This window comes from Halichoeres trimaculatus, unplaced genomic scaffold, assembly GCF_033239565.1.
Source record: "Halichoeres trimaculatus isolate MK-OKI-2021-1 unplaced genomic scaffold, fHalTri1.1 fHalTri1_scaffold_19, whole genome shotgun sequence".
NCBI lineage: Eukaryota > Metazoa > Chordata > Actinopteri > Labriformes > Labridae > Halichoeres > Halichoeres trimaculatus.
In genome coordinates, this window is record NW_027437197.1 from 6,275,489 (window position 1) to 6,303,403 (window position 27,915).

Genomic DNA, 27,915 nt, shown 5'->3' on the forward strand with positions numbered 1-27,915 from the left:
CTCATAACACTTTAAGCGGTCATGATGAAATGTGACGTAACACCAGGATAAGTACACACCGAGCTGACCGCTAGCAGCTCCTGTTCAAAGAAGACGCGCCCCTAATCCTACCCACCTTTAACCCTCAACCTGCTGTGAACAGGTGAGTTTAATATCAACACAAACCAGTCAAAACTTTAGAAAATCTTTTTCACTCAGATATCATAAGACACGTCTCTATGTAAGACTTAGAAAAGCATCTGTTGGTAAACCAGGAGTGGACTCCTGCTGTGCCTGCTGTGACACAGCTCAGCGCGCTCATGCTGATGCAGCAGCTTCAAAAACCACCCGACACAAAACACAGCTGAGCTCCCACTGCGGATAAACAACACCACGTCACCAGACGCCTCAGATATCACACAAAGAAAATGTTTTCCTGACTTCAGGTCATCTTCCAGTCACACTACTTCCATATTCAGAAGGGTTTAGTGCTGTGGTTCTCAAAAGTTTTTAGACTGTGGTTGGACATTTTCAGGTTAGACATTTTTGTTTACCTAACAGTCAACCCCCTAGTGGCTCGATTGTTTAAAAAAAAAAAAAACACCTGCTGAAGTGACCTCTCGGGAGCCAAAAGTTGTGTGAAAGTGCCCTCCTGGTTGGCAAAACATATTCACTGCCCTCTTGGGTGTTTAAAACGCCCACTACACCAGCAGTGCCTACTTTTTCAGCTGAAATTCAGTCTGTAGTCGGTAGCATGAAAAACTTAAAAAATCTGCAGTATGGTAAAAAAATCCCTGGATGTCCTACTGATCCAGGAAAATTCCTCAGTATGCTAAGGACCGGTCTACCTGGCATACTGTTTCCCACAATACTATGCTAATGCTATTTGTCTATGTGGATGGCAGGTTTTGGTGAATTACCGCCATCTACTGGAATGAGTCGGCATCACAACTACAATACAACAACACTAACGCCACACAGTCTTTGAGATAGAAGTGAAGTGATGAAAATAAACACCAGTAAATCTTGTCACCTCCAGTTGTAAAAGAGGTGTTTACTTCTACAAATTCATTAACCCATACAAATCTCTTATTCACTTTTTAAACCGTACGTGGATTAGAGATAGACCGATATGGGTTTTTACAGGCCGATACCCATACCGATTATTTGTAGTTAAGAAGGCTGATAACCGATATTTGAAGCAGATATTAATTTGCAGTCAAAGTGCAAATATTGGTGTCAAAGTTTTGAACAATACAAACTCCAACACTTAACTTCATTCAAATACCTTCAAACATGAGTTTATTGAACAGCTCCCAGGCTCAGCAGTATATTTTATAAAGTTCAATGAAAACTAAAAGAATAAATAGCTAAAGTTTTCTACAGCAAATTAAGTTTTCCAAAATTTAATGTAACTGCAATTACTGTAATAACTGCACTGCTAATTGGCTGTTTCCCAAGCCATAGCACTGCTTTAACCAATCAGATGGTTCTGTGGGTGGGACAGTGCTGGGGACTGAGTAGTGACTGCATACAGCGAAGCGGCCGCATTAGAGCCACAACAACGCAGTTTTGAATTAGTTTTTTATCGGACGTCTGTTTAAAAAAAAAGAAAGATGCTGATTTTGCCTCAAAATGCCAAATATCAGCCTTGATAATCGGCCCGGCCAATAATCGGTCTATCCCTAATGTGGATTATGTGAGTGTTTTTCCATCAGCTGTTAAAAAATAAAAATCCCTTCCTCAGATTTATTTTCAGTTAATGATATAACTTTTGGTGTAAGATCAGAAATAACAGTCTGATGATTCTGTGTGATATGATTAACAAAATAACTAAAAAGCTGAGATCTGCCTATAGCTTGTTTTGTATATATCAAAGGCTACATTTACATGTAGTATGTAGTATGTAGTAGGCGGTTTGGAAAACAGCATATATGTGCCTGTTTTTTTCCTCTTTTGGCCCCTGCCCATAAAAAGTCTGCCAATGCACCAAGGTGTTTTTTTGTTTTGAGGTTTTTTTTTCTGTTGTTTCACATTAGGAAGTGATAAAAATGTCACAATCAGAGAACTGATCTCATGACACAAAACCAAATTGGGGCAGGAGTCTAAGAAGAATTGCTGATATTATTGGTGCAAGAGATCAAAGTGTGTTGATAGGCTTTTTCAGTGATAAAGCACATTTTTACAATTGTTTTTAAATTTGTTTAAGCTACGGTTAACCTCACTTTGAGAAACATTGGTTTAGTGTGTCTGGCCAAAGTGGCAGAAGTGGCTCAGACTCTGGTTGAACTGTCTGAGCCGTGGACACACTCATGGTGACACAAACTGTCTCTCAAATATGAAGAGGAGTTATCTTTTAAGACTTTTTTCAACCTGAGAGGACATCACCAGCTGCTCGGAGCCTGTGCTGCTCATTACTCACAGATGTTTAAGTCCTTTTTGTTCAGCCTTGCTTAAAGCGTCACACTGACACACACACGCAGCGAAGCACTCACCCTGCCAGTAGAAGCTGCCCGGTCCTCCCACCACCACTCTGCTCTCCTTCTGAAAACAGAAACAGGGAATAAAATGACTTTTCAAACTGCTTCAGTCTTTCTGACATTAAACTAAATCCTTCTTCAGGATCAGACTTTGTGTAATAAGCTGAGCTGTGATCTTAAAGCCTCTAAAATAAAATCAGATTTTGTGTGTCGCGGTTTGTTTTCTGATTTCTTACCTTCAGGAAGTCGGAGCTGAATCCAGCCTGGCAGAAACCCTGACCTTCTGGGGTGACTCTGTCTGCAACAAGAAACAAAAAAAACTCAAATATGTGTGAAACTTTAGTTTATTTCTAAAACGTTACAGTGCTATATACACTGCAATCGATCAATCAATCAATAAAGGGACATCAAAGAATATCAGCCCCGAGGATGTCGTAAGCTAACAAGAAATGCTGGAAGAAATGTCTGGAATTTTCTTATTCTTTATAAAGTTTGTGGCAGCAATGCATCCTGGGACATGTAGGCACATACAGGAAGGTTCACTCGACATTCACTTAAACATTAAATCACTTTTAAAACACATCAGGTCCAACAACAGCAAACAGATAGACCATCAAACCCATCAGATGTGTGAGCAAACTGAAAACAAAAACCAAAAAGTAAAGAAAAGAAGACAGAAAAAATGGCTGACCTGATCTGCACGGCGAGTACTCGACCACAGATGCTCCTTTCATCAGGTAACACGTTCCCACCGGCTCCCGCTCTGACACGCCGTACGTCGACCACTGGTACAGAGGAGCACACGCCTGGAGATAACACACAAAAACACAGTTTTTGATCCTCCTCTCACGTGCTTCATTCTCAGTTTGATTTGATTTCTTAATAAAGAAAAAACAGCTCGATACAGCTTTCCACTGTCAGCTGTTAGCATGTTTTATTCTCACCAGTATGTGTTCCCCGTCTGACCGCACCGAAGCACCAAACCACTGTTTGGATTTAAACTCCATCTGACGTCCATCTGCGTGCGTCCTGTCATCTGGAGAGACACAGAGAGGATTTATTCAGACAAAATGTCAAAATGTGTTCACATAAAGTTCAGCGCTCCATATTTGCTCTTCTTTATTATAGACATCACCAGCAACAGGTATGAAATAAATATGTTTACACCTTTATCATGGTACAGGGTCTTAGCTGCTTTGATACTTAAAGGTAGAACACCTGTATGATCTTTTCAAACTTTCTTATCCGCTCGTCAAGGTGGTCTTCTAAAAATGACACACAGGTTCCTGACAGACATGTGACTTTTTCAGTGATGAACAAAACCACAGACTAAAAATAACATGTTGGTTTCTGCATCAAAGATCTTCTGTGAGACAAGACAATTCACTCTGTAACACTACTGTGCAACCAAAGACTTCCTGAGCAGCTTCATGTGTAAAATTTACATCCAGAAAAAAATCTGAAATGGTTAAAAGTTTTTTTTTCCAAGACATCAAAAATACTTTTTATTCAACGATCCAAAAGAAAAAAATTACAATGTTTTGAGACATTGCTAAATAAAGCACAGATGCATTATTTATATAACCTCCCTTTATCTGAAAGCCCCTGAGCTAGACATGAAATACTCTTAAATTAGACTGTGGTAAAAACCCAGCTTTGTGACACACACACACACACACACACACAGACACACACACACACACACACACACAGATGAGTCTATAAATGACTGGTCAGCGTGCAGACATATGGAGAGGAAAATCAGCATTCACACTCCAAGGAGTCAAAGTTAAAATGTTTGTATGAGCTAAGATACTATATAAGATTAAAAATCTTAAATTATTCGATCTAAATATGTCGTTATGGAGTTTAATTCAGAGTGAGAGTTCCTCCTTTCACAGTTCACGACAGATTTTTGATTTGGAGCATCCCTCTCTTAATAAATTTCATGAGGGAACAAATTAAGTAATTTAAACCATCAGCTGAGCAGAGATGATCCGCCAAACAGAAGCTCTGCTTTTCTCTGAGTCTCTACAGGATGAATCCATGAATAAGAAACAAAGTCAGACACATGGACTCAGCTTTAAGAGGGAAAATGACTCAAAGCTGCATGAAAAATTATTGATAATGTACATGTCTGTAATGTCTGTCCTGTAAGCTTCATCCAGAGTGTTACAAAGACAGGCGGCGGCACGTCCTGAGCTCAGCTTGGAGACAGCTAAGGAGGAGTTTCCCAAAGACAAAACAGTTCTACTGTTTCATTTAGCAGATGCTTTGGTACGACACAAGCAAGAATTTAGACAGAAGGAAAAACCTTAGTCACTGCAACAAAGTGCTACAAGTTATTTAGCTGCCACCAAGCGCAAGAATTTTTGTTTCTCAAAGTCTTTCACTAAAACATTCATTTTCTGAACCGCCTATCCTGTTCAGGATTGCAGGTGGCTGAAGCCTTTCCTAGCTGTCATTGGGCGAGAGGCAGGGTACACCCTGAACTAGGGATGGGTACCGAATTAGGTACTTTTATAGCAGGGTTCACCAACCTTTTTGAGACCAAGGGCTACCTCAAGGGGTGTGAGTGATACCAAGGGCTACTGGCCTGAAACAAACCTCCTGAACAAAACTGCATGTACAACTTTTTAATGACAACTATAATAGACGAAGTAGAAATACTTTGGAAAGACATAGTTCATTATTCTACAATTATTATCATAATTTACACGACAATGATGGTAGGAGACAAATATATATTTCTGGAAAGGAGCTCCATTGTGACCAGTGCTGCTTCTTGGAAATGCCTTGCAGGCACCTTAAGTGGTTCTTGTGGGCGACGGCCCTGTTTTATAGGTACCAACCAAATTCTCTCAAAAGTACCGGGCTACAATTCATGTAAAACCTAAAGGTACCATTTTTAGGTACCTAAACGCATCCTTGCGACTGTGAGGGAGTGGAAGAGTAGTTGATTTTCCATGCTGGACATGAACACAGCATTGCAAGGTTATATATTGAAGAATTGATATGTTAAGTTGAAAAAAGTATATATTTGATTATCAAAAAAAAGTTAATTTTTTACCACGTAAACACAAAAAAGTACCGGGCATTGGTACCGTATTGTTTCAAATGTGAAAGGTACCCATCCTTTCCCTGGACTTGCTGCCAGTCAATCACAGGGCTCACACATAGACAGACAACCATTCACTCACACACACACTCACACCTACAGACAATTTAGAGTGGTCAAATCTTTTATTTTTATTTTTTATTTTTTTCCCATGTAAAATAATGTAGCCATAACTAACCACAATTAATCACTGCCACAATATAGTTCAACTTCAACAACATTTGTTAATCAGCGCTAAATATTCCCGAAGAGCTGGTCTGAGACCTTCTGACTCGTTCTACCCCTGAGGACAAAGTGGAAAAGGCTCAGGTTAAGGGCCTAGGTGTTCCCTGAACAGATGAGTCTTCAGACATCTCTTAAAGTAGAAAGAGACTCTGTGGATCGTATAGAGTTAGGTAATTCATTCCACCATTTGGGAACAACAGACTGCTGTTGGGATGTTACAGGCAGACAGATGGTGTGGAAATGTTTGGGAGTTTCCACCATGTTGGGAAACTTCAGCTGCAGACAGACGTCGACCTCGACCTCGAGACCTCAAAGGGAAGGGTAGAGTTTGAAATTTGTCATTAAAGACTAATTTTAAAGTTAGTTTTCTTATGTATCAGGTTTAAAAAGAAGTGGACCTGCTTTTTTGAAAAATAAGCTTGAATCATATTTAAAAAATCTTAATTTCTGTTGATTCAAACTCTATATTGACATTGTTTTCACAGCCGATAGAAAAACACAACATCAACAGACACAGTGTAGGATAACAACGTTTCTCTGAGTCAGCTCCACACGCTGCACAGACGGACAGAAGAACACGCTGCTTTACGAGTCACACACCAGAGAATATAGAAGTACAGCAGGAACAAAAGCTGCATCACTGTTAGACAGACTGAGTCAGAGTCACACACACACACACACACACACACACACACACACACACACACACACACACACACACACACACACACACACACACACACACACAGAAATATTCCAGTTAATTCTGCTCTGTACCTCTGTAAAGCTTTGGCCTGTAATCACGAAGGTCAGATCAACAACAAAGAGCTCTACTGTGGGGAACAAACACACACACATGAGCGCACACACACACACACTGTGGGCAACATAAGTAGGCCACTCACAGGCCGCAGCACAGACAGAGACATGATGACGAAGCCTGATCGATCCCAATGTTTTGGGGTGTATTGAAACTGAGAGCTAATTCAAAACTTTTTAAAACTTTTCTTAAACTTTTAAATCTTTTAAACTTAAATTATGTGCTTAAACAACAGATCCACTGAAGGTGGCTCAAAACATCGGTCATCAGTCTTAAAGTCCTAAACCCTAATGATCGATATGAGCCCTGAAAACCTGATATCAGTCAAATTTTAATCCAGACGCCACTCATATTAAAGCTACAAGCAGTGAAGGTTGTTTTTTTAATGTAGGGTCGCAATGTTAGCCAACTTTGGATGCCAAAATTAGTGGACAATCAAAGTAATTGTGGATAATTAGTGGCTTACCTCATCAGGAGCTCTTTTCATGCTACATTGTGTTCTGGGGCTGATTTACTGAGGAGTGAGTCATCTCACAGTGTTACTATCTCTGCTGAGATCTGAAAGCAGCCGGATAAATAAAGTGCAGCAAAATGTTTGCAACCAACACTTTACCATCTCAAAGCGCCGCCAATAAAATCTGTTCATCGTTGGAACACGTTGGTAATGAGCGAACGTTTCAGAAGAGATCACGATGGACGTCTCTGAAACATTAACACTCTGTCTTTTACTTTTTCAGTCCCCCACCTTTAAAGCATGAGTCTGTGGACTGACTGCAGCAGAAACATAAACATCCTGCACAAACTTCACTGCAGGCTGTTTGAGACTAATTCACCTTTTATGGACAAAACAGGTCTGGAGCTGCACGCTGCAAGAAGCAGAGTATCCAGGTATTTGGTGTTTACTCAGGCTGATGTAACAAATTGTTTCAGATGCTGATAATGTTAGCTTGAGAAGAAAGACTCCGTCACTGAGCATGCTCATCAGAAACACCGTCAGTTATTGTGTTCTGGTTGAGAACAGTCTGAATGAAACCCTAAAAATGATCTGATTTAGAGGAAAAGGCCTCTGATTCAGCAGAATCACCGAGTCCAGAGGACAGAACCAGCTCCTGTCTGCAACAAGCTGATACACCAACGTATTGAGGCCATGCTGTGTGAGTGTGTGTGTTTGTGTGTGTGTGTAGGGGGCAGGGCATCATTGTGTTGGACTGTGGTGTGTTTAACCTATAAACAGAGATGCTTTCATGGCTGAGGTCTCCCACAGAATACCAAACAGGCTCAACACAACTCACAGCTACACACACCAACACTCTGTTTGTTGCTTTTACGCTCCCGTGTCTAATCTTTCCCTCTTTAAGGCATCAAAATAAAAATCTGTTTTTGTGTTATTCATAACAATGTAAAGATACACCCAACTCATGTTATGATTTATGATGCTGGCTTTATGACTTGATGTTTTCTGAAAGGGTTAGTAACACACTTAATGCTCAAGCCTTTCAAAAAAGATACAAACAACATCCAGCAAGAGAATATTTATGAATATTCATGTTTCATCTCACCAATCTGAACCCAACTTAAGAAATGACACCTACTCTTTTATCAGAGGATGAGTCCACCTCAGAGACGTCTCAACCTCTCTGTTGATGATCGTCTCTCAGGTGGTTGGAAACAGTGTGGGCAGCGCAGTGATTCAACAAAGGCTCAGACGTGTTTTGAAATAACTTCTCTCACACTCTGTTCCTAGCAGCTGATAATCTGAGTTAAATCTTTACCATGAAGCAACAAACACATGCCCTGTTGAACACCAGCCGAACACACTCATGTCCAGTCCATTTATAATGCAATGCACCGTGACATTTACAGGATTCACCTGTAGGAGCTCTTGATTCTGATGTTGGCTGCTCTGTGCTGAATCAAGGAGGTTTAAACTCCAGTAAATGTTACATGAGATGGAGCTAAGTTAGCCAAACCCATCATGAGTCTTCATGCAGAGGAGATGACATAATGTCTGAGTTTATATTTCATCCTCTGAGAAGGAAACAGGCCAAGGCACCACCCAGCAACAATGAATAAATCCAGCAGAATAGTCCCCTTATTTCTTAATCTATTACCTGCACCAAGGAGGTTGTGTTTTTGGGAGAGTTTGTTTATCTGTGAACAATATAACTCAAAAATTAACCAACAGATCAGGATGAAATTTTCAGGAAACTTTCAAAATGGGATAAGGAAGAAGTGATTAAATTTTGGAGGTGATCCGGATCACCGTCTGGATCTAGGATTTTTTTAAAGGACTCTTTATCATTGTGAGATAGGGCTGTTTTCACCATATGTGTATATAACTCCACTATAAATAGTCTGGTTGCTTTGCAAAACGATTCAAGACAAGCTCACCATAATTTCTGACAGATGTAAAAGTACGATCCAGATCCTGGCAATATTCTGGATACTAAGATCCAGGATATGAAATATGTACTGGGTCATCACAATTTTCAAAACTGTCAGGAAACAAATTATCGTACAAACCTGGAACTCACACCAAATTGTGGCAGACAGTCTGCTGGAAGGGAGTATAACATTAAAGTAGGACTCAAGGGTTGGTGACAATCACAATATGCTTGGTGGAGGTCTGCGCTCTCTGTTTGGTATTTACACCTTATTATAGGCTTATCTTCGATATGATATGGTTGACAGTGCATGCTGTCAACTAAGACCTTATAATTTGTCTGTTTTTTTTTTGATGAGCCTGATTCACTTATTATTTGTCTCCAAACAGTACTAGCTTTGGTAATGATAAAACAAAATCCAAATTTATAATGCTAATTCCACACCTGCTGCTGCTCATTAGGACAGGCGATGGAGTCATAAACACCAACATGATTGGGTTGGATAGATATAGATTTGTAGGCAGAAGATAGTTTTTGTGTTGATTCCTTTTATTTATTTTTTCTTCTTCCTTATTCTTTTATTATTTCGTACATTTTCCATTTGCTGGTCTACCTACTTATTAAGGGCCTGCAAGCATCCAGTAGCTCACGAGCTGGCTGTTGGAGATGCCTGACTTCGAACAAGCTTTAGCGGGCATGAAAAAAGAAAAATAAGCTATTTTCCCAAAGATTCAAAGCAGGATTTACCAACTCATCCACATATCCACACAAAAATGGTGAAAGATGACCACTTTGTTTACTGCAGCAGGTATACATGCTGCTAGCTGCTGTGTGTGTCTCTGCTCCTCCTTCTGTCACAACCTCCACATCTTTAACTGTTATCTTTCTTGGGTCAGCAAGGTTTGTTAAGTCCTTTTACATCTTACAGAAACACGTAAGCTGGGTTTATCTTTGTTTCAGGTAGGGCTGAACAATTTGGGAAAATAATCTAATTGCAATTTTTTAGACCAATATCGCAATTGCAATTTAGCATATGATTTTTTTTAATTTTTATATATCTATTTATTATTATTATTTTTATTTTTATTTATTTTTTGGAGGGGGGGTTATCTTCTGCATTGTTCACTTAACACAAGTTTTAAGTCATTTTATAGTATGACAAACATGACAAAAGATACTGTTAACATCTAAACAAGTAATTTTTGCGTTTCTTAGTTGAAAAAGAAAAAGGAACACTGTTAAATTTTACTGACCTCCAGTTGTCAGTAAGAGTAACAAAAGTGATCAAGAGGTATGGCTCTGCGATCTACTGGATGGATCTTTGAAGCTCACAGGGTTTTTTTCCACTAGAAATAAAACAGCATTTTGACTTTTGCTGGTTTTAGGGGAGAGCAAGTACAAGTTACTATATTCCCTCCAGGTCTATGTAGATGAAACTTTTCTTTTTTTTCTAATTGCAGCCTTTGCGATTTGAAAATTGCATTCCATTACATTGCGATGTTGGTTTAAAACCGGTTTATTGTTCAGCCCTAGTTTCAGGTGGACCGAGGACTGAGAGTTCACACTGAAATTACGTCTCCAGTACTCCACTCTGTCTTTATGGTCACTGAACAACACTGTTCACAAATCCTGATAAAGTGACTAAGGAAACATGCTGCTCGCTCAGTATAAAATCATTTCAGGATGCCCTTGCAATGATGCTTCCTTATATCTCACCCAATTTATTCCAACCAACAACCAGCCACTTAGCTCGCCTCAGCTTCATAGCGAAGAGACAGGCCATCATTAGAGTTGTACCTTATCACACAGGAAACAGGCTGAAATACACATACTGTATTTTATCAACAATAGCATTTCCTCCAGCTAAAAAATACAATCTGCTGATAGCTGATCATCTCTAACAGAGTGTCAGTCAAAGCCTCCGAAGAAAGTTGGCTTCATATCTGATGTCTCTTTGACCTCATTTATATTCATAATTACCAACGAGATACACAGAAAGAGGCTGCTAGAAGGTGGGAGAACACACAGACACATCCCCTTTCTTGAGCTTTCTTTAATGTAGTCAAAGCACAAAGAAATGACTCATTAGTAACAGGAGCTGGAAGGACACAGAGATCAGGAGTTCATCCCCAGAGACGAGCCCGCACACCTCCAGCTCCACAAACATTCCTGAATGTGTCCTGACACGAGATAAGAGCAGCAGACTGAGCTGAACCTTTATTATCTCATCACTAATACTCTGTTCCTGCCCACTGTGAAAGCTGCTATAAGCAGAAAATAACACGGTAGCTTTGGTGACAGACGCTCTGATAACTTACTCTTTCAAAGCTTTGATAAAGTGCTTAATTAAAATATTCCAGGTTATAATCTGACAGACTGTCATGGAATTGAGCTCATCCTTCTTGAATCCTGTTGCCTCTTAAGGAACCTTGAAACCTGCCTGTGCTCCTGTAGTTACTACATCACAAGTTTTCAGCATGTCTGTCACTTTATGGCCTCTTTTTATGATCCTCTTAGATCTCTGTGCATGCTTTTATGTTAAAAAGGAAAGACTGTGGTTACACTGAGCAAATAATTCAACATTTATCACACAAAACAAAAGTGAGTTTTTTGGTACCTGAGCTGTCAAACACCAGCTGCTGACAGGAAGAAGAGGTGGCCCACGGGCAGCTGTACACCGCTCCCCTCTCTACCACTGTGCTGGGTGACGACGTGTTCGCTCGAGGAGCTCCGATCAAAACATTTGACCTGAGGAAAGGAGAGAAGAGGAGAGAGGAACATTGATGACATAAACCTTTTGCAGAAACAGCTGATCTAAATCTAATGGCACTAATACGAGCATATATCAGTTGTTATGAATTTAATGAATAAAAGATTTAAAGGATTCGGTCTCAAAAAACAAAAACACCCCTGCTACAGAAATATTGCATGTTTTCCAATGTGTATGTGTGTGTGGAATAGCATCTTGTTTTGCATCTCTGGTTTTGTCTCTGATGATCCGTAAAGTAGGAAAACAAACTTAAGAGTTCACCAAAAGGTCACCAAAAACTCACAGTCATGCTCTAAAAACACACTTAACTTTTCTCTGCTCAGTCTGGGCAGAATGTTTTGTTTCCGGGAAAAAATGAGCTCAAACATTCATGGAGGGGTTATGTGCTCCCTGTTTGTTATCATTTCTCCTCAGCCGGAAACAGGAAAGCTACAGTCATGTACTTTTAGAGAGATACCAAAGATGAAGACATGACGGTCAAATTCTTAAACTTCATAGGATGGAAATGTTGCACCAGGGGACAAGCGTTCTTTACAAACAGTTTCACAACCCTTCATCATCTCCGGCTGTGTAAAAACAAACTTTGTATGACCTCAGGCGGTGTTACATCAGGGTTGAGTCCTTTGTTTCGCAAGATTAGCTGCTTAAATTCATCTCTGTTTATAGGTTAAACCTCTCCAACAACTGAGCTCTGTGTAACCAGCTCAGGGTTGTCTCCATGTTCTCCATCTGACAGGAGAGTTTTTCTGTACTACATCTCTCTGACTGCTAGTTTACATGAGTATTACTCAACCAATTCCCTCCCTGCTGTTACCTCCAACAGAAAGAAACATAAAGGTATCATAGAAACAACCACCAAGATGACCAGCCCCCCCGTCACACCTCAACAACAGAGCAGGCACCATAACGCCGAACCCCAGACACCCCTCCACTCCTTCACACAGATCCTATCTGACTGTTGATTTTTCTATTAGTAGTCATTTTGAAGTTATTCTTTAACAAGTTTTGCCCATATAAGGGCATGGCTCACTAGACTGACATACAGGATCCCTGTAGCTGTTTGAGGAGAGGCAATAAGCCTGCCTTGCTACTTGGCTAAAATTGAGCTGAGTTTAGCATTTCCAATATGGTATCTGACAACGATAGGCATCAAAACTCTGCATTAGAAACAAATAGGTGACATCACAGAAACTATGTCTGTTCATTATTGGTGCCACAGAAATAAGGTATTCAGACAAAAGTCAGCTGAGCAGCTTGCAGTTCAGTATGGCATCTTCCACCAACAAGCCACACATCTGTACAGTTTGTTTGGTTTGTTGTTTGTTTTTATTTATCTCCAGGCACAGGCTCAGCAGATGAGTCTGATTTGCTCTGTTAGGAGACACTGAATGTTATATTAGTATAAGCTCTTAGACAATAATATGAAGGAGAAAACAGTCTTAACTAGTGCCTGCTGTAAGACCTCTTGAATTAAAATTGGTCAACATACATAATAGGGTTTAACTAAGGTCTTGGTTTCACTCATGATTGAAAAACTGCTTCTGGTCACTTTGGGTTTCATTTCTGCTGTCGACAGCCGCCTTCCCTTTTGTCCACATTTTTAGGTAACTATACTTTCTATACTTTTTCACCAACATGTGAACGACTGAATACAGTTAGAACCAGAGAACCACATCAATCTCATAATAAGAGTTTGTGTTGTTGTGTTCAGACATGAGCTGTACGTGTAAAGCTTCTTCATCATGTCATTCTTACTGTGCGTTGGTTGAGGTTTGGAAGAAATCCACCGAGAAGCCGAAGTAGCTCCCCTCCGGTCCGGAGAACACGGACGGTTTGTCCGCATCCAGATTGAAGGAGCAGGAGCGGCAGAAAAGCGAACACAGCAGGACAAACGAACCGAGGGCGGCTTGTCCTGTCCTGGCCATAGCTGCTGGATTCCTCCGAGGATGAAGACACCGATGAAGATGATGCCAGATAGTGATAAATAGCGGTTAAAATTCCGCCCACGATGTCCCACTGAAGTGATGAACAATCACAGTATTCCTAACAGGAGCCGTCTGCCACAAAACACAGAGAAAACAAGGCGTCATGTAGAGTTATGGTTCGTTCCGCGACCGTTAACACACGACAGAGCGGCGGAACGGGTCCTGTGTTCGGCCCGGTTATGGTGGGTCGTCCTTTAGCTTGTCTGAACCGACAAAAGCAGTAGAAACATGGGACAGGGTCCTGGGAGAGGCCGTGTGTGTGTATGGGAGTGTGTCATCTCAGGGCTTGTCCGAAACAAGTGGGCTGGAATGCGCTGCGCAATAGTAAATCACACATCCGGTTAAATTCTTCAAAATAAAAGCACAGCCCCAGCTCTTCACAGACAGCTCCAAGAGAAAAAATGCACTTGAAATCGTTTAAGTAAAACAAAAGTTGAATGCAAAATTTAAATTGGGAAATACAAGTGTAACACATATGAAAATATAAATACAACTTTAGAGTAAATGCAAAGTATCCTTGGTTTTATAACCTACCTGTTCAGCCAAAGTTAAGTAATTGTATTTAACGAACAGAGTACTGAAGCAAGTTTTCTTTAGATCATATAATAAGACACCTTGGTGTTTAAAAAAAAAAATCATTTTTTAAATTAGTGCCGTACTCAAACGCAAACACGTAAAGAAACACAACATAACGTTTAAGTAGAAGCTACTGCCAGGGCATTTTGTTGGTATTAAAAACATACAGCGATAATCAAATCATTTTAATGTAGAGTGGAACACGTATTAGTGGGCTTAACCCCAGGGTATTAAAGCTAAAACCAGATAATGTGCTTTTATTCTGAAGGCTAAATGCATTTCCTGTGTCTCCTCTCAGTCTACCAATACCTTGACGGAACAGATTCCTGACGCACAACAGGAAGTTCATCCCGCCGCATCAGGGGAACCACTTTCTGCAAGACAAGCAGGCGACTTCTCCAACATGGACATGTTTATCATTTTTGAAATCTGTGTTTTTTTACTCTTGCTCTGTTATCGAAAGAATAAAATGTTAATTTTAATTAATATACCATAGCACTGAAGAGGCCTGTGTAAAAATGAGCCACACCTCCTCCGTTGGCAGGACACAACTGTTTTATTGCTGCCATATAAGTGAAGCAACTCAGCAAGGTAGGGGGAGCGTGTGGACTGATCCCACGGCTAGTCACCATTTCAGAGGTTATGATACTGTAATCTGATGCCCACACATTACACCTTAACATCGATAAATCTGGGGGGATGACGACAAGGACTGTTATCTTTAAATCCTGAACGTATTCTCAATCAGAAATAGAGGTACTGTATTAATTCACTATATTTTAAAGGTCATTGCATAGAAAAAAGAAAAAAAAAATGAATGGAAACCATTCCCAGTGTGTTATTTCTGAGTGTAGAGCAGGGGCCTGCAACCTTTACTTTTACAGGAGCCGCTTAAAATCACCTCACCTGGATTCAAGTCATTCAGGAGCCACAAAATCTACTTTATCGTAACAATGAAGACAGTTAAGTGAAAAAAAATTCAATACATAGTAAAAAATAAAGTGTATAATTATCTTGACCAAAAGCGATTTGACTTTTTGGAATTAATAAAATAATAAACATGATGTCTTAGTTTTTGATTTTTTAATACATTCTCAAAATTTTCAAAAATGAGAAATTTTAGAAAGTTTCTTTCAAATTGTGAAATTTAAAAGAATTGCTAAAATTAAACAAAAAAAAAAATCACAGAAATTTTTGAATTCCAGAAATTAAAAAATAATAATAAATAGATAAGTAAATAAATAAATAAAAAAGAAGAGAAATTGCAAAAAAAATTCAATACATTGTTAAATAAAGTGTATAATTATCTAAACCAGAAGATTTTTGGAACTATAAAAATTGTCCGTTATGTCTTTGTTTTTGATTCATAATAAATTTGAATAAATTATTTTTTTAAATTAAATTTTAGAAAATTTTACATATTGTGAATTCTTTTTTAAAATTACCAACTTTTAAAAAGAATTCACAATATTTTTTGAAATTCCAACAAATAAATAAATAAATAAAATGAAAAAAAAAAGAAAAGAAAAGAAATTTAATCAATTTGCAAAACTGTCAAGACTTTTGAAAGAATACTTGAATTTGATATCTTTTTTATTTCTTTAATTTTTTTAAATTATATTTTTTAGAGCTACAAAAAGCCACTGCAAAGGAGTCAACAAGCCACAGGTTGAAGATCCTTGGTGAAGAGGATGTTTAGAAGTTGGGATCTGACCATTAGACATCAGCAGAGATAGACTGGTCACAGGTCATGCCTCTGATCAAAACAGATTGAGGAGTAAAGTGAAATTTTAAGTCCCAATAACTAAATTCAGTATAACCTTCAAATTCCAGAAACAAGACAGATTAGTCCAAACCATGTTTTGCTTCTACAAATTACAAATGACAGGTTCCAAGTGAAGATTGGCAGTCCAGTGAGGAATCAAGTCCAAAGTCAAGAAAGACAAGTCATAGTTGAGGCTGAAAAGTTAACACAACTCCAAAGCCAGGTCCAAATTCAATTCAAACAAGCCAGAAGCCAATTGAAACAACAATCCCATTACACTCTAGTCAAGACTTTAATGACCCAAATCTTTCCTAAAAAAAAGAGAGACGGTAATAACAAGACCATTTCAGTTTTGGGGTTGTTCACTGCTTTAAGAAGTTTGAAGATCAAGATCCCAGTAAGTCTCAGTCAAATCCAGTAACGGTCAGTATCTGCAAGCTGGTCTGCACTTAACAGGCAAAGTGTGTAAGTGTGTGTGTTCTGTGTGAGTACAGGCACTTCTCAGATGTGGATCCAGAGAATGAGATGAGGGGGTTTTCGTCTTATTTGGCCATGAGCAGCTCTGAATCACTGTTACAATGAAGTGTACACTCAAGAATGTGTGGCAAAACTCCCATGAGTCTTACGGGAGGGGGAGGAGGAATGTGTGCGTTTGTGTGTTTGAGTGTGTATAATGAACACAGTGGAGGGCAAGGGGTTATAGATGCTGGATGACAGTTTTGAGAAATGAAAACACATGAGGGTGGGGGGAAAAGATTCTTCCTTTATATTTGTGTTTGAGCAGCAGAGAAAAAAAGATGTTGAATGACCATTGTGCAATGCATAGATGTTCGACACATGCATGCACCAATTTTTGTAGACCAACAAGTACTCACTGTTCATACTGATTTTGGTCCCCTCCTTAATGCCGCTTCAAAATAATAAAGCCACCGCAAACACACACAATCACTGAGTTTTCAGGCATTTTAACAGCTTTGCTACCACCTAGTGGTGAAATAGCAGAACACAAAACAGAAGAAATGCACTGTTTTATCACATTAAAAGTAGTGCTGCACGATTTGGGGAAAAGGTGCGATTTGCGATTAGGTGGACAATATTGCGATTGTGCTTGCGATTTAATAAAAAAGGTTGTGTCATGATGAGTCTACAGACTTGCTTGGTTATCATGGAGAAAAACCTGAATTGCATGTGCTGACATTGCGATTGCGATATCCTCTTCTGCGATTACGTAATTGCGTGTGCTGACATTGCGATTGCGATTGCGATAATCGTGCAGCCCTAATTAAAAGCCACATTAATTGATTTGCTTTATACTAAATGTCTGTCTATTCAATATAATGTAATACACAGCATTACCTAGCAGAGTCAAGACGTGATTAAATTCTAGAAAGAAAAAAATATATATATTATTTTTGTCACCCAGCTCCACTCAGATTCTCCCAGAATCCCTCAACGCCTCTGCTGTGCAGAGTCTGGCTGCACAACTGCTACAAGGGCTGCGCCTGTGACGGGGGTATTTTGGCTTCAAAACCGTACAATGATAAATGACGGAACCACGCTGCCCACTCTATATACAGTCTATGGTCACAGGGAGTTTTTGAGGGTCACCCCAAGTGTGTTGTTTTGAGTCATTTGGTATCAGCTGGTTTGAGCTTGAGTGCCAGATGGTCAGACATTCCTAAATGAGGTCTTTGTTTGGCTGAGAACTTGATGTTGCTGTAGCAGTGATCCAGTATTTTATTTCCCCTGGTGGGGAAGGTCACAAACTGATACAGTTGTGGCATGTTTTTTTCAGGGAGTTTACCATGGTTAACGTCTCCCACAATAATGATGGCAGCATCAGGATACTTATTTTCATGCTTGTTGATCATGTCATGTAGCTCTTAAGTCCAGCCTCCTCCTTGGCAAGGGGGGCACTATACACGACACTCACAATGAGGAGGGGGTTGAGTGTGTGTGTAAAGAACACAGCCTTGGGCGGGGGCCTATCAATGATGGAAGGCCTCAAGATACACATGGAAGCCTGGCTGTCTTGCCAAGAATTAGCTGTGATTTTGTGAGAGTGTGAATGTGTGAGAGTGTGTTTGATTCAGGCAGTTTTAATAGCTGCACTGCCGCAAAATCGTGACACAGGAGAACACATATCAGTAGATGAGCTCTGAGTGTGTAAAGTGTCAAAGATGGATTCAATGATTTGCTTTGCACTAAATGTCTTTCTTTACAAAGATTCCGTGAGGAAAAAAAAATCTGTTTCACAGAGAGAACTTTATTTGTGAATCTTCAAACGTCTAAATATAACTCCTCTGATCCGAGGTAAAGTAAGACCATAAACTAAAGGGTTATTGATGGGAGGAATCAGGACTATCTCAAGAGATAAAACAACAATAACAACTGTATTTGCTTCATCAGGGTTGTACTGATCTAGGAAAAAATCACAAAGAACTGACACACAGTACGTTACAAAAGTGACAATGTGAGGTAAACAGGTTTGAAAGGCCTTTCCTCTGACTTCAGAAGAGCTTCTCCTGCACACAAGCAGAATGCGAAGGTACGTGAAAAAGATAAAGGAAATAGCAGAGAAAGTGGTTATTACTATTACTGTCTGACCTGCTGTGTTGACCATAGATGAGTCCTTTTCACATGAAAGCAAAATCAGATGCCCGCCAGTGCAAAACATCCTGTTAATAGTATTTCCACAAAAAGACATTAAGTAAAGCTTTTGAGTAAGAGCACAAAGAAGAACTGCAGGAAATAAAACGGACATAAATACTAACAGCTTCACCCTCCTTAAAGTCATTTTACTGTGATAGTGTAACGGCTGACAGATAGCAACATAACGATCATAGGCCATGACAGTGAGAAGAGTGAGTTCTTGAACTAGATAGGTGGTAATAAAATATGTCTGGATGACACAGGCTTGAAATGAGATAAAATGAGTGTCAGACACAATGTCCATCAGAAACCTGGGGAAGAAGCCGACTGAGCTGTACAGAGGGTTAAAGGACAGACAGCAGATGAAAATATACATGGGCTTATGCAGAGACTTCTCCAGGCACACTGCTAGAATAATGACAACATTAACAAAGATTATAGTCAGGAAGATTAACAGGCAAAGGGTGAAGAACAAATATCTAAGGGGGCCGTAATCTAAAAACAAAGTGAACTGAAAATATTTTGGATGAAGGCTGCTGTTCCTCCTCATGTCTGAGTAACAGTGGTGCCTAGAGATGAGATGTGAGAGAGAAGAGGGAAAGGTAAAGCCTTTGTTACTTTCCTTTAAACCCCAGACAAATGCTCACTTGAAAATAACAGGAAAGATAAGCTTGCATAAAAGTGAACTGTCCTTGTTGCACATAACTAGAAATTCAACCTGGTTATACACAGCATTACTTTTAAATTTACAGTAAAGCAAAACAAAATGCTCAAAAATGAAACAGGGTTTCAAACATGCTTGTGTCACTAAATGCAAAAAGCAAAGATTTCTCATCGTGTAATGAAGAGAAAATACCAAGTGAACAAAGCTTAATAAAGGAAGCAGCTGCTGTGTGTATACACCTGCAGATGAGAAAAAAGCTTAGTTTAGAAACAGTTGAAACAGGTGAGAGACTAAACAGGCTTCTGGTTCATAAAGTGATAAGTGTTAAGCTCCAGCCTGGATGTGATCTATGAGAAATAGAAGCATTCAGATCGGCTGTGCTTGTTTAACATTTAAAACAACTTAAGAGACAAAAAAAAAACACACACAAAAGGTCAGACAGCAGATGAAAATATACATGGGCTGATGCAGAGACTTCTCCAGGCACACTGCTAGAATAATGACAACATTAACAAAGATTATAGTCAGGTAGGTTAACAGACTCAAGGTGAAGAACAGATATTTAAGGGGGCCATAATCTGAGAATACAGTGAACTGAAAATATATAGGATAAAGGCTGCTGTTCCTCCTCATGTCTGAGTAACAGTGGTGCCTAAAGATGAGAAGTGGGAGAGAGGAGGGAAAGGTAAAGCCCTGATCAACTTTCCTTTAAATTCTTAGTTAAACCTTCCCTTGAAAATAACAGGAAAGATAAGCTTACATGAAAGTGAACTACCCTTGTTGGGCAGTTGTAGAAATTAAACCTGGTAATACACAGCATTACTTTTAAATTTCCAGCAATACAAAATGCTCAAAAATGAAACAGGGTTGTAAAAATGCTTGTGTCACCAGATGCAAAACACAAAGATTTTGCATTGTTCCATGAATAGAAATTACATGCCTGCAGGTAAACAAAAAAGCACAAAACTGAACAGATGAAAAAGGTGAGGGACTGAACGGGCTACTGATCACAAAGGGATTAGTGTTAAGCTCCAGTCTGGATGTGATCTGTAAGATAAACAAACATTAAGATAGGCTGTACTGGTTTCACATTCAAAACAACTTAAGAGACAAAAAACAACACACAAAAGGTCAGTGTCTCAAGAAAACCGGACAGAAATTTGAAAAACAAAAATGTTCAGTCAGGATGTTTCAAATCAACAGACAAACAGAGAGCATCTTAGTATCTGAATCAACAGTGGAAAAAATACAGAGCATGTTCCCCACATCTACTCAGGACTGAGGCAGCTGGTGTGTTTTTATATTGTTGTGCTGTTACACTGCGATGAGGAAATAGTCATCTGGGGCATGAAGTGATGTAATGTGTGCCACATATTGCCAACATGTGTCCAAAGTTGCTTTTGGACAACAGGAACATTTCTCAAAAACAAAATCCCTATGGGTAACCTCTGCTTTGATGACAGGAGCCAGGTTTAAAACTTGGTTCTTTTATATTATTGAACTTTTACACTTTTACTTTTACAATAATTTAACTTAGATTACATATAAAATGCCTTCTGTAGAACAGGTGCGTGCAGACACAGGGCAGGAGGAGAGGTCATCGTGGGCTGCATCAGAATCAGAATCAGAATAGGGGAAATTTCATTTCAGTTACATCCCTTCCAAGATTTGTATGAAACAAACAGCGACATGGGGAAAAACAAAAACAGAAATGTAATAAACCTAGGAGCTGCCAGCTACCCAGCGCCCCTTTGCAATAGTTGTAAAATAACAACTTTGGGAGAAGAGAGGAAAAAAATAAAGAGGTAAATTCCAGACTATTCCCCAACAGGGGGCGTAGTTTGAGATCGAGAAAACAAAACACTTAAGCATATAAGCACATGATAACATCAAACAAAAACTCAAAGACTTGCACAAATGTCACTGCTCAGCAACAGAGGGGCACGCGCGCAGCCTTACTCGGGTACGTGCACATCACCCGTCTGCAGCTGAACTGTAAAGCCGTGTTTCCACCAAGCAGTCCGGGTCGGTTCAGTATGGTTTGGGACGGTTTGGTACAGTTAAGCCTGATCCCGTTTGCGTTTCCACATCAAACTGTGCCCTCTCGTGGTAGCCGGATGCCGGAAGCCGCAGCTGTTTAACAATAGCGTTACGCCGTAGCAGCTTACCTCGCTATTAAATCCAACAAAAAAGAAAAACACGACACAGTAAACAAAGAGCATAGATGGAAGACATGCAACATTTCGTCCTCTCTGTGATTGGCATGTAGCTCTTTGATACAAAGAGCAATCAAACTTTGTTTCAGAGAAGTCTGTGTGCCTCCAGGAGAAATGAAGCCGCTGTCGGGGTAAGTGACGATTCTTTTAGACCAATCAACAGTCTGCAGTGTGCTGCTCCACCTTCCGAGAGTGGATTGGTTCATTCTGGCACCCATATGGAAGGGTCCCAAAAAAGTAGGCGGGCTCCTCTCGGATTTTAGGGATCTGTCCCAGGATGAGTCAGTGGAAACGCAGCAAAAAGCGCGCCATACCAAGACGAACCGAACCGGTCTGCTGGGTGGAAACGCAGCTTAATATAGCCAAAGAAGGCGTTGAGCCCAAGGTTGTGTGTGTGCCATATGACCTCATGTGTGTGTGTATAAGTCCATGGACTTGATCCCCACCCAGACTCAACAGTGTCTTCGATCTCTTCGGCCTTGAAGAGTTCTGATCCAGAGACAAGTTCACAGGAGGAAGGTGCGGGATAGGAGGGGGTAGAGCATCTGTCTGCACACCATACAGGAGAGTAGAGCATTATCAGCCTACCTGTAATCAGTAAAACTATTTACCTACACTAGGAGTCTGCAATCTCAACATGAGCACCATTACTGACATGTGAGGTTATTTATTTTGCCACGCAGAGAACAAGCACAATGAAACGAGACAAAAAATAATGGTAATAATGAAATGATTGTATTGTATCCTACTTAATGCTTCTTATGCTAACTTCTTCTTAATGCTAACTTATTAAATAATGTCAAATACTAAATCTAAACTATGCTCCAAGTGCTCAAATGTGACTTGCAAGTGTGTCCTTAAATCAGTGCAACATAGCAAATCTCTAAAAAATCACAAAAATTTAGCAGCGCTATGATGGCAAGAAAACCAAGTTCAAGTCGATCTTTCCAACACAGTTGGACAAGGCAGTATGGATTTATTGAACTCTGGAGCACATCACACACTAACCAAGTCTTCAGCAGAGTATCAGCTTCTTCACACTCAATATTCCAAATCTTGCTTTCTAAAACTTCACTTTGGTGTAAACAAACAAGGCTGACAAACAGGACCAAAAATGATGGTTTTCCGAAGAAAAAAACAAACAAAAAAAAAACATAAAAAGTTCAAGAACAATTCCAGAAAAAGTCATGGAGATGGCAGGAATGTGGGATGTATGCATTACAATGTGAGTCCGCCGAGTCAGCGGGCACCTCAATAGGCTTTGCTCCAGTACATGTGACGTTACACCCTGTGCGTGCTCTGCTCCTCTTGGAGCATCCCACATACTGCAGGATTTCTAGTCACAAATATCAAACATGTTAATCATCCACAATCTCTCCTTCAGAGGCCTTCTGAGCACCTCCAACTGGACGAAATCACTCTGAACACACCACACCGCAGGGAAATCAGACAAGATGTTGTTTCCAAACATCAGACAATCAGGCCTTTGCTGGCTCTGACTGTAAGGGGGAGATGGTGACAAAAAACAACATGATTATCTTGTGGTGTGTACCTGCCTTGAAATGGAAAGTGTGAGTGTGTGTGTCTTGTGTGTGTGTATAGCCACAAATTAAGATCTAGAAAGTGAAATAAGGATTTTTTTTGTCTCGTTTGGCTCTAAATCACTGTTAAAATCAAGTGTAGGCTCAAGCATGCGTGGCAGAACTCCCATGAGTCTTAGGGGAAGGGAAATGTGTGCGTTTGTGTGATTAAGGGCGTATTCAGACCTGGACTGTTTGGTCCACTTCAAACGGACCAGGGTTAGTTTCCCACGCTGGTGCGGACTTTCCATGCAGGTGTGAATAGACACAAATGAATCCTGGTGCGGACCAAACTACTGGACTGAGACTCACTTTTTGAGGTGGTCTCGGCCCGCTTCCAAATGAACTCTGGTACGGTTTGTGGTTCTCCGGTGCAGGTCTGAATACAAACCAAGGTCCACCCGAATTAACTACAGGATACATGCGCCTTTTGGGCCTATAAAGCCACCGTAACGTAACGGCAAAGTGTCTCCTTGCTGCGCGCATTCGTCTTCGCTGTTAAAAAATTTGAAATGGAGCATTGTTAAGCCTTCTTTGAAGGAGCTGCTCTTGAAACTGAAAATGATTTTGCAGCTCTAATAAGAGCACAAACACACGTTTACCTCCATTTCACGGGTCTCTATTCTGTGTGCCGCCCTTTGTCAGTGCTGTCCAATGAGAGAACCGATCGTCACACACGTGGATGTGTTTTCAGAATATAGTCCACTTGCAAAAAGTACAATCTGAATACGAACCGCACCAAACGAAAAAAATGAAGTCCACTTTTGGTCCGGACCAAACAAGTGGACCAAAGGACTTTTCTGGTCTAAATACAGCCTTAGTGTATGTGTACTAACTACAAGGTAAGGCAGGGGGCTTTCAATGTTAGATGGGATTCGGGAGAGAAATAAACATTAAAGCGAGGAAAGAGAGTGTGCACGGTTATATGTGTTACAAAGAGAGAAAGAAATGTTGTAATGAACATTGTAGAAGGCACAGATATGCAGAGTATTTACCACTCAGAGCACATGCATGTTCACCCAACTTCATGCGCCAGTTTTTGTGTATCAACAAGTACACACTGTTCACACAGATTTCAGTCCCCTCCTTAATTTTGCTTCACTTTGAAGAAGCAGCAGCAGACACACACAATCATGAGTTTTCAGACAGTTTTAATAGCTGTGCTGCCACACAGTGGTGACACAGAAAAACACAGAACAGTAAATGTTAGTGCAGTCAAAAAGGAAATCCTTGTTTTGCTTTGTGCTTAATGTCTTTGAAATGATTCTGTGAGAAAATATCTATTTTACAGGAAGAACTGTGTGTGAATCTTCAAACGTCTAAAAATAACTCCTCTGATCCGAGGTAGAGTAAGACCATAAACTAAAGGATTATTAATGGGAGGAATTATCAGATACTCAAGAGATAAAACAACTATAACAACTGTATTTGCTTCATCAGGGTCGTATCGACTTAGGGAAAACTCGCAAAGAACTGAGATGCAGTAATTTACAAAAGTGACGATGTGAGGTAAACAGGTTTGAAAGGCCTTTCCTCTGACTTCAGACGAGCTTCTCCTGCACACAAGCAGGATGCGAAGGTATGTGTACAAGACAACAGACATTGAGAAGAGGACAGTTATCATCACTATTATCTGACCTGCTATGTTGCGCTGGGTGTTGTCTTCCTCACATGAAAGCTGAGCCAGAGGCCAGCCAGTGCAAAAAATCCTGTGTAGATTTTCTCCACACAGTTTTAGAGAGTTAAGATTTCTTGTAGAACTACCAATAAGAACTGCAGGATAGACCAAGGAAATAAGTATTAACAGCTTCACCCTCCTCATAGTCATCTTACTGTGGTAGTGCAATGGCTGACAAATAGCAACAAACCGATCATAGGCCATGACAGTTAGCAGAGTGAGCTCATGTCCGAGATATGTGAAAACCATATATGCCTGTGTGAAACAAGCTTGACGTGAGATGAAATGAGTGTCAGACACAATGTCCATCAGAAACCTGGGGAAGAAGCTGACTGAGCCATACAGAGAGTTACAGCACAGACAGCAGATGAAAATATACATGGGCTGATGCAGAGACTTCTCCAGGCACACTGCTAGAATAATGACAACATTAACAAAGATTATAGTCAGGTAGATTAACAGGCAAAGAGTGAAGAACAAATATCTAAGGGGGCCGTAATCTGAGAACACAGTGAACTGAAAATAAACCGGATACAGGCTGATGTTTCCCTTCATGTCTAAATAACATCAGTGCCTTTGAAAATAAAAGGAAAGATAGGCTTGAATGTTAACTGTCCTTGTTGTTAATATCTAGAAATCCAACCTGGTAATACACAGGATAACTTTCAAATGTCCAGGAAAGCAAAAAAGGAACCCTCAAAATTGACACAGGCAAAAACATTTTTAAGTCACTTAATCCAAAAAGCAAAGAAAAAAAATAGATTGAAATTCATGAAACACAAATGTTCAATCAGTGTCAATGTCTCAGATCAACAAACAAACAAACAGAGAACATCTTAGTATCTGAATCAGCAGTGGAAAAAAATACAGAGCAACTTCTCCACATCTAGTCAGGACTGAGGCAGCTGGTTCATTTTTATACTGTTATGCTGTTACACTGTGATGAGGGAAATGTTCCTCTGGGGCACATACTATGTGTCCAAAGTTTGTTTTATGACAACAGGAACGTTTCCCAGGAAGTAGGCACCTGGGGTAGTGACATGTAAAGGTTGGTAACATTTTTACATTTAAAAGTCAGTTGTAGTGATTTGTTTTCTTAAAGTTTATTCAAAATTTTCAATTTCTTGACTTTATAATGTGTTTTTTTTTTGCTGCATAGAGCAAGTCATTAATACCAGCCTCTTTATCAGGAACACCATGCTTGTACCAGGTTTGACCCCCTTTAGCTTTTAGAACCGCCTATTGTGAGGCCAAATTCTGACCCTACCATCTGAATGTGGAGCAGAAATCCAGACTCATCAGACCAGGCAACGTTTTTCCAATCTTCTATTGTCCAGTTTTGGTGTTGCTGTGTGAATTGTAGCCTCAGTTTCCTGTTCTTAGCTGACAGGAGGGTCACCCGGTGTGGTCTTCTGCTGCTGTAGCCCATCTGCCTCAAGGTTGGATGTGTTGCGTTCAGAGATGCTCTTCCGCAGACCTCAGTTATAAACAGTGGTTACTTGAGTTACTGTTGCCTTTCTATCAGCTCGTACCAGTCTGTCCATTCTCCTCTGACCTCTGGCATCAACAAGACATTTTGGCCCACAGAACTGCTGCTCACTGGATATTTTCTCTTTTTTTGGACCATTCTCTCTAAACCCTAGAGATGGTTGTGGGTTAAAATCCCAGTACATCAGCAGTTTCTGAAATACTCAGATCAGCCCGTCTGGCACCAACAAGCATGCCACGTTCAAAGTCCCTTAAATCACCTTTCTTCCCCATTCTGATGCTCACTTCGAACTGCAGCAGATCATTTTGACCATGTCTACATGCTTAAATGCATTGAGTTGCTGTCATGTGATTGGCTGATAAGAAATTTGGGTTAATGAGCAGTTGGACAGGTGTTCAATGCTGATGAATTGTGTTCATCTGTATTCACATCAGTATGATGTGACATTTCCTCTGCACAGTGACAGACACTGTCCTCCCCGCAGTCTATACGACTCTTCGCAGAGCCTTCCTCGCTGTCTGTGTGGTGTTTCCATACCACACAGTGATGCCTGTGGTGAGGATGCTCTTTATCAGTCCCTTGTAGACCTGGGTGAGAGGGAGATGGCTCAGTCCAGCTTTCCTGAGCAGCCTGATGAATTAGAGCCTTTGTTGGGATCTTTTTACTGTGGCTGTGGTGTTGTGAGTCCAGTTGAGGGCAGATGTAACCTGCAGTCCCAGGAATCTGTAACTGTCTGACCTTTCAACCTGAGTTCCTTTCATGGTGAGAGGCTGAAGAGGGGAAGGCTTCTTCCCTGAATCCAGAATTATTTCTTTGGTTTTGTCCGTGTTGAGGTTGAGATTATTCTCCTCACCATTGATAAGAATGTTGTCTGTTTTGGTCCTGCACCCAGACTCATCCCTCTCCTTGATGAGTCCCAGGATGATGGTGTCATCGGCATATTTGATGATGAAGGTATTATCCTGGGTGGAGACACAGTCATGGGTGGACAGGGTGAAGAGTTTGAGGCTAAGGCAGCAGCCCTGTGGGGATCCTGTGCTGACTGTCAGCTCTGCTGACACCAGTCCCCCATTCTGACCACCTGCGGTCTTTCTGTCAGGAAGTACAGAATCCAGTTGCAGGTGGAAGTTGGACCACGAGTTCTGCCAGTTTCTTAATAGGCGCCCTTGATCGGATGGTGTTCAAGGCAGAACTGTAGTCCAGGAAGAGCATCCTAAAATATGTTCTGCTGCTATCCAGGTGTTGCAGGGTGGGGTGCAGTGTTAATGCTACTGCGTTGTCCACCGATCGGTTGGGGCGGTAGGCAAGTTGTAGAGGGTTGGCAATGTTGGAGACTATGTGGTTGATATGTGTGAGAGCCAGTTTTTCCGGGCACTTCAAGGCAACTGATGTGAGTGCCACTGGCCTGAAGCTGTTTAGGGTGGATATGTCTGTGCTCTTGAGGACTGGTATGATGGTGGAGGGTTTGCAAATGTGGGGGACGACAGACTAGGAAAATGATGGTTGAAGATGTCAGCATATACCCAGTTGTTCT

The 27,915-nt window shown here is 40.4% G+C and overlaps 3 protein-coding genes across 3 annotated transcripts in view; all 3 read right to left on the bottom strand.

The window, feature by feature from the left end:
- itgav (integrin, alpha V) overlaps nucleotides 1–14,066 on the bottom strand; it is a 30,219-nt gene extending 16,153 nt beyond the window's left edge. Inside the window, exons 1-6 of the mRNA XM_074694488.1 lie at nucleotides 13,532–14,066; nucleotides 11,624–11,754; nucleotides 3,404–3,495; nucleotides 3,151–3,265; nucleotides 2,696–2,757; nucleotides 2,475–2,523 (exon numbers count right to left, since the gene is read on the bottom strand). Of these exons, the coding sequence (XP_074550589.1) occupies nucleotides 2,475–2,523; nucleotides 2,696–2,757; nucleotides 3,151–3,265; nucleotides 3,404–3,495; nucleotides 11,624–11,754; nucleotides 13,532–13,701 (619 nt within the window). The 5' untranslated portion in view covers nucleotides 13,702–14,066. The remainder of the gene's footprint in view (nucleotides 1–2,474; nucleotides 2,524–2,695; nucleotides 2,758–3,150; nucleotides 3,266–3,403; nucleotides 3,496–11,623; nucleotides 11,755–13,531) is intronic.
- A 4,302-nt stretch (nucleotides 14,067–18,368) lies between these two features.
- On the bottom strand, nucleotides 18,369–19,304 carry LOC141808777 (olfactory receptor 5AR1-like). The gene has a single exon (XM_074695483.1). The coding sequence runs from the start codon at nucleotides 19,302–19,304 to the stop codon at nucleotides 18,369–18,371; it is 936 nt and encodes a 311-aa protein (XP_074551584.1).
- A 5,195-nt stretch (nucleotides 19,305–24,499) lies between these two features.
- Nucleotides 24,500–25,447, bottom strand: LOC141808634 (olfactory receptor 51E1-like). The gene has a single exon (XM_074695306.1). The coding sequence runs from the start codon at nucleotides 25,445–25,447 to the stop codon at nucleotides 24,500–24,502; it is 948 nt and encodes a 315-aa protein (XP_074551407.1).
- Nucleotides 25,448–27,915: the final 2,468 nt, after the last annotated feature.

Excerpts from the sequence above, each read along its gene's own strand:
- LOC141808634 (XM_074695306.1), bottom strand. The coding sequence starts at position 25,447 with ATGAAGGGAAACATCAGCCTGTATCCGGTTTATTTTCAGTTCACTGTG.
- LOC141808777 (XM_074695483.1), bottom strand. The coding sequence starts at position 19,304 with ATGAGGAGGAACAGCAGCCTTCATCCAAAATATTTTCAGTTCACTTTG.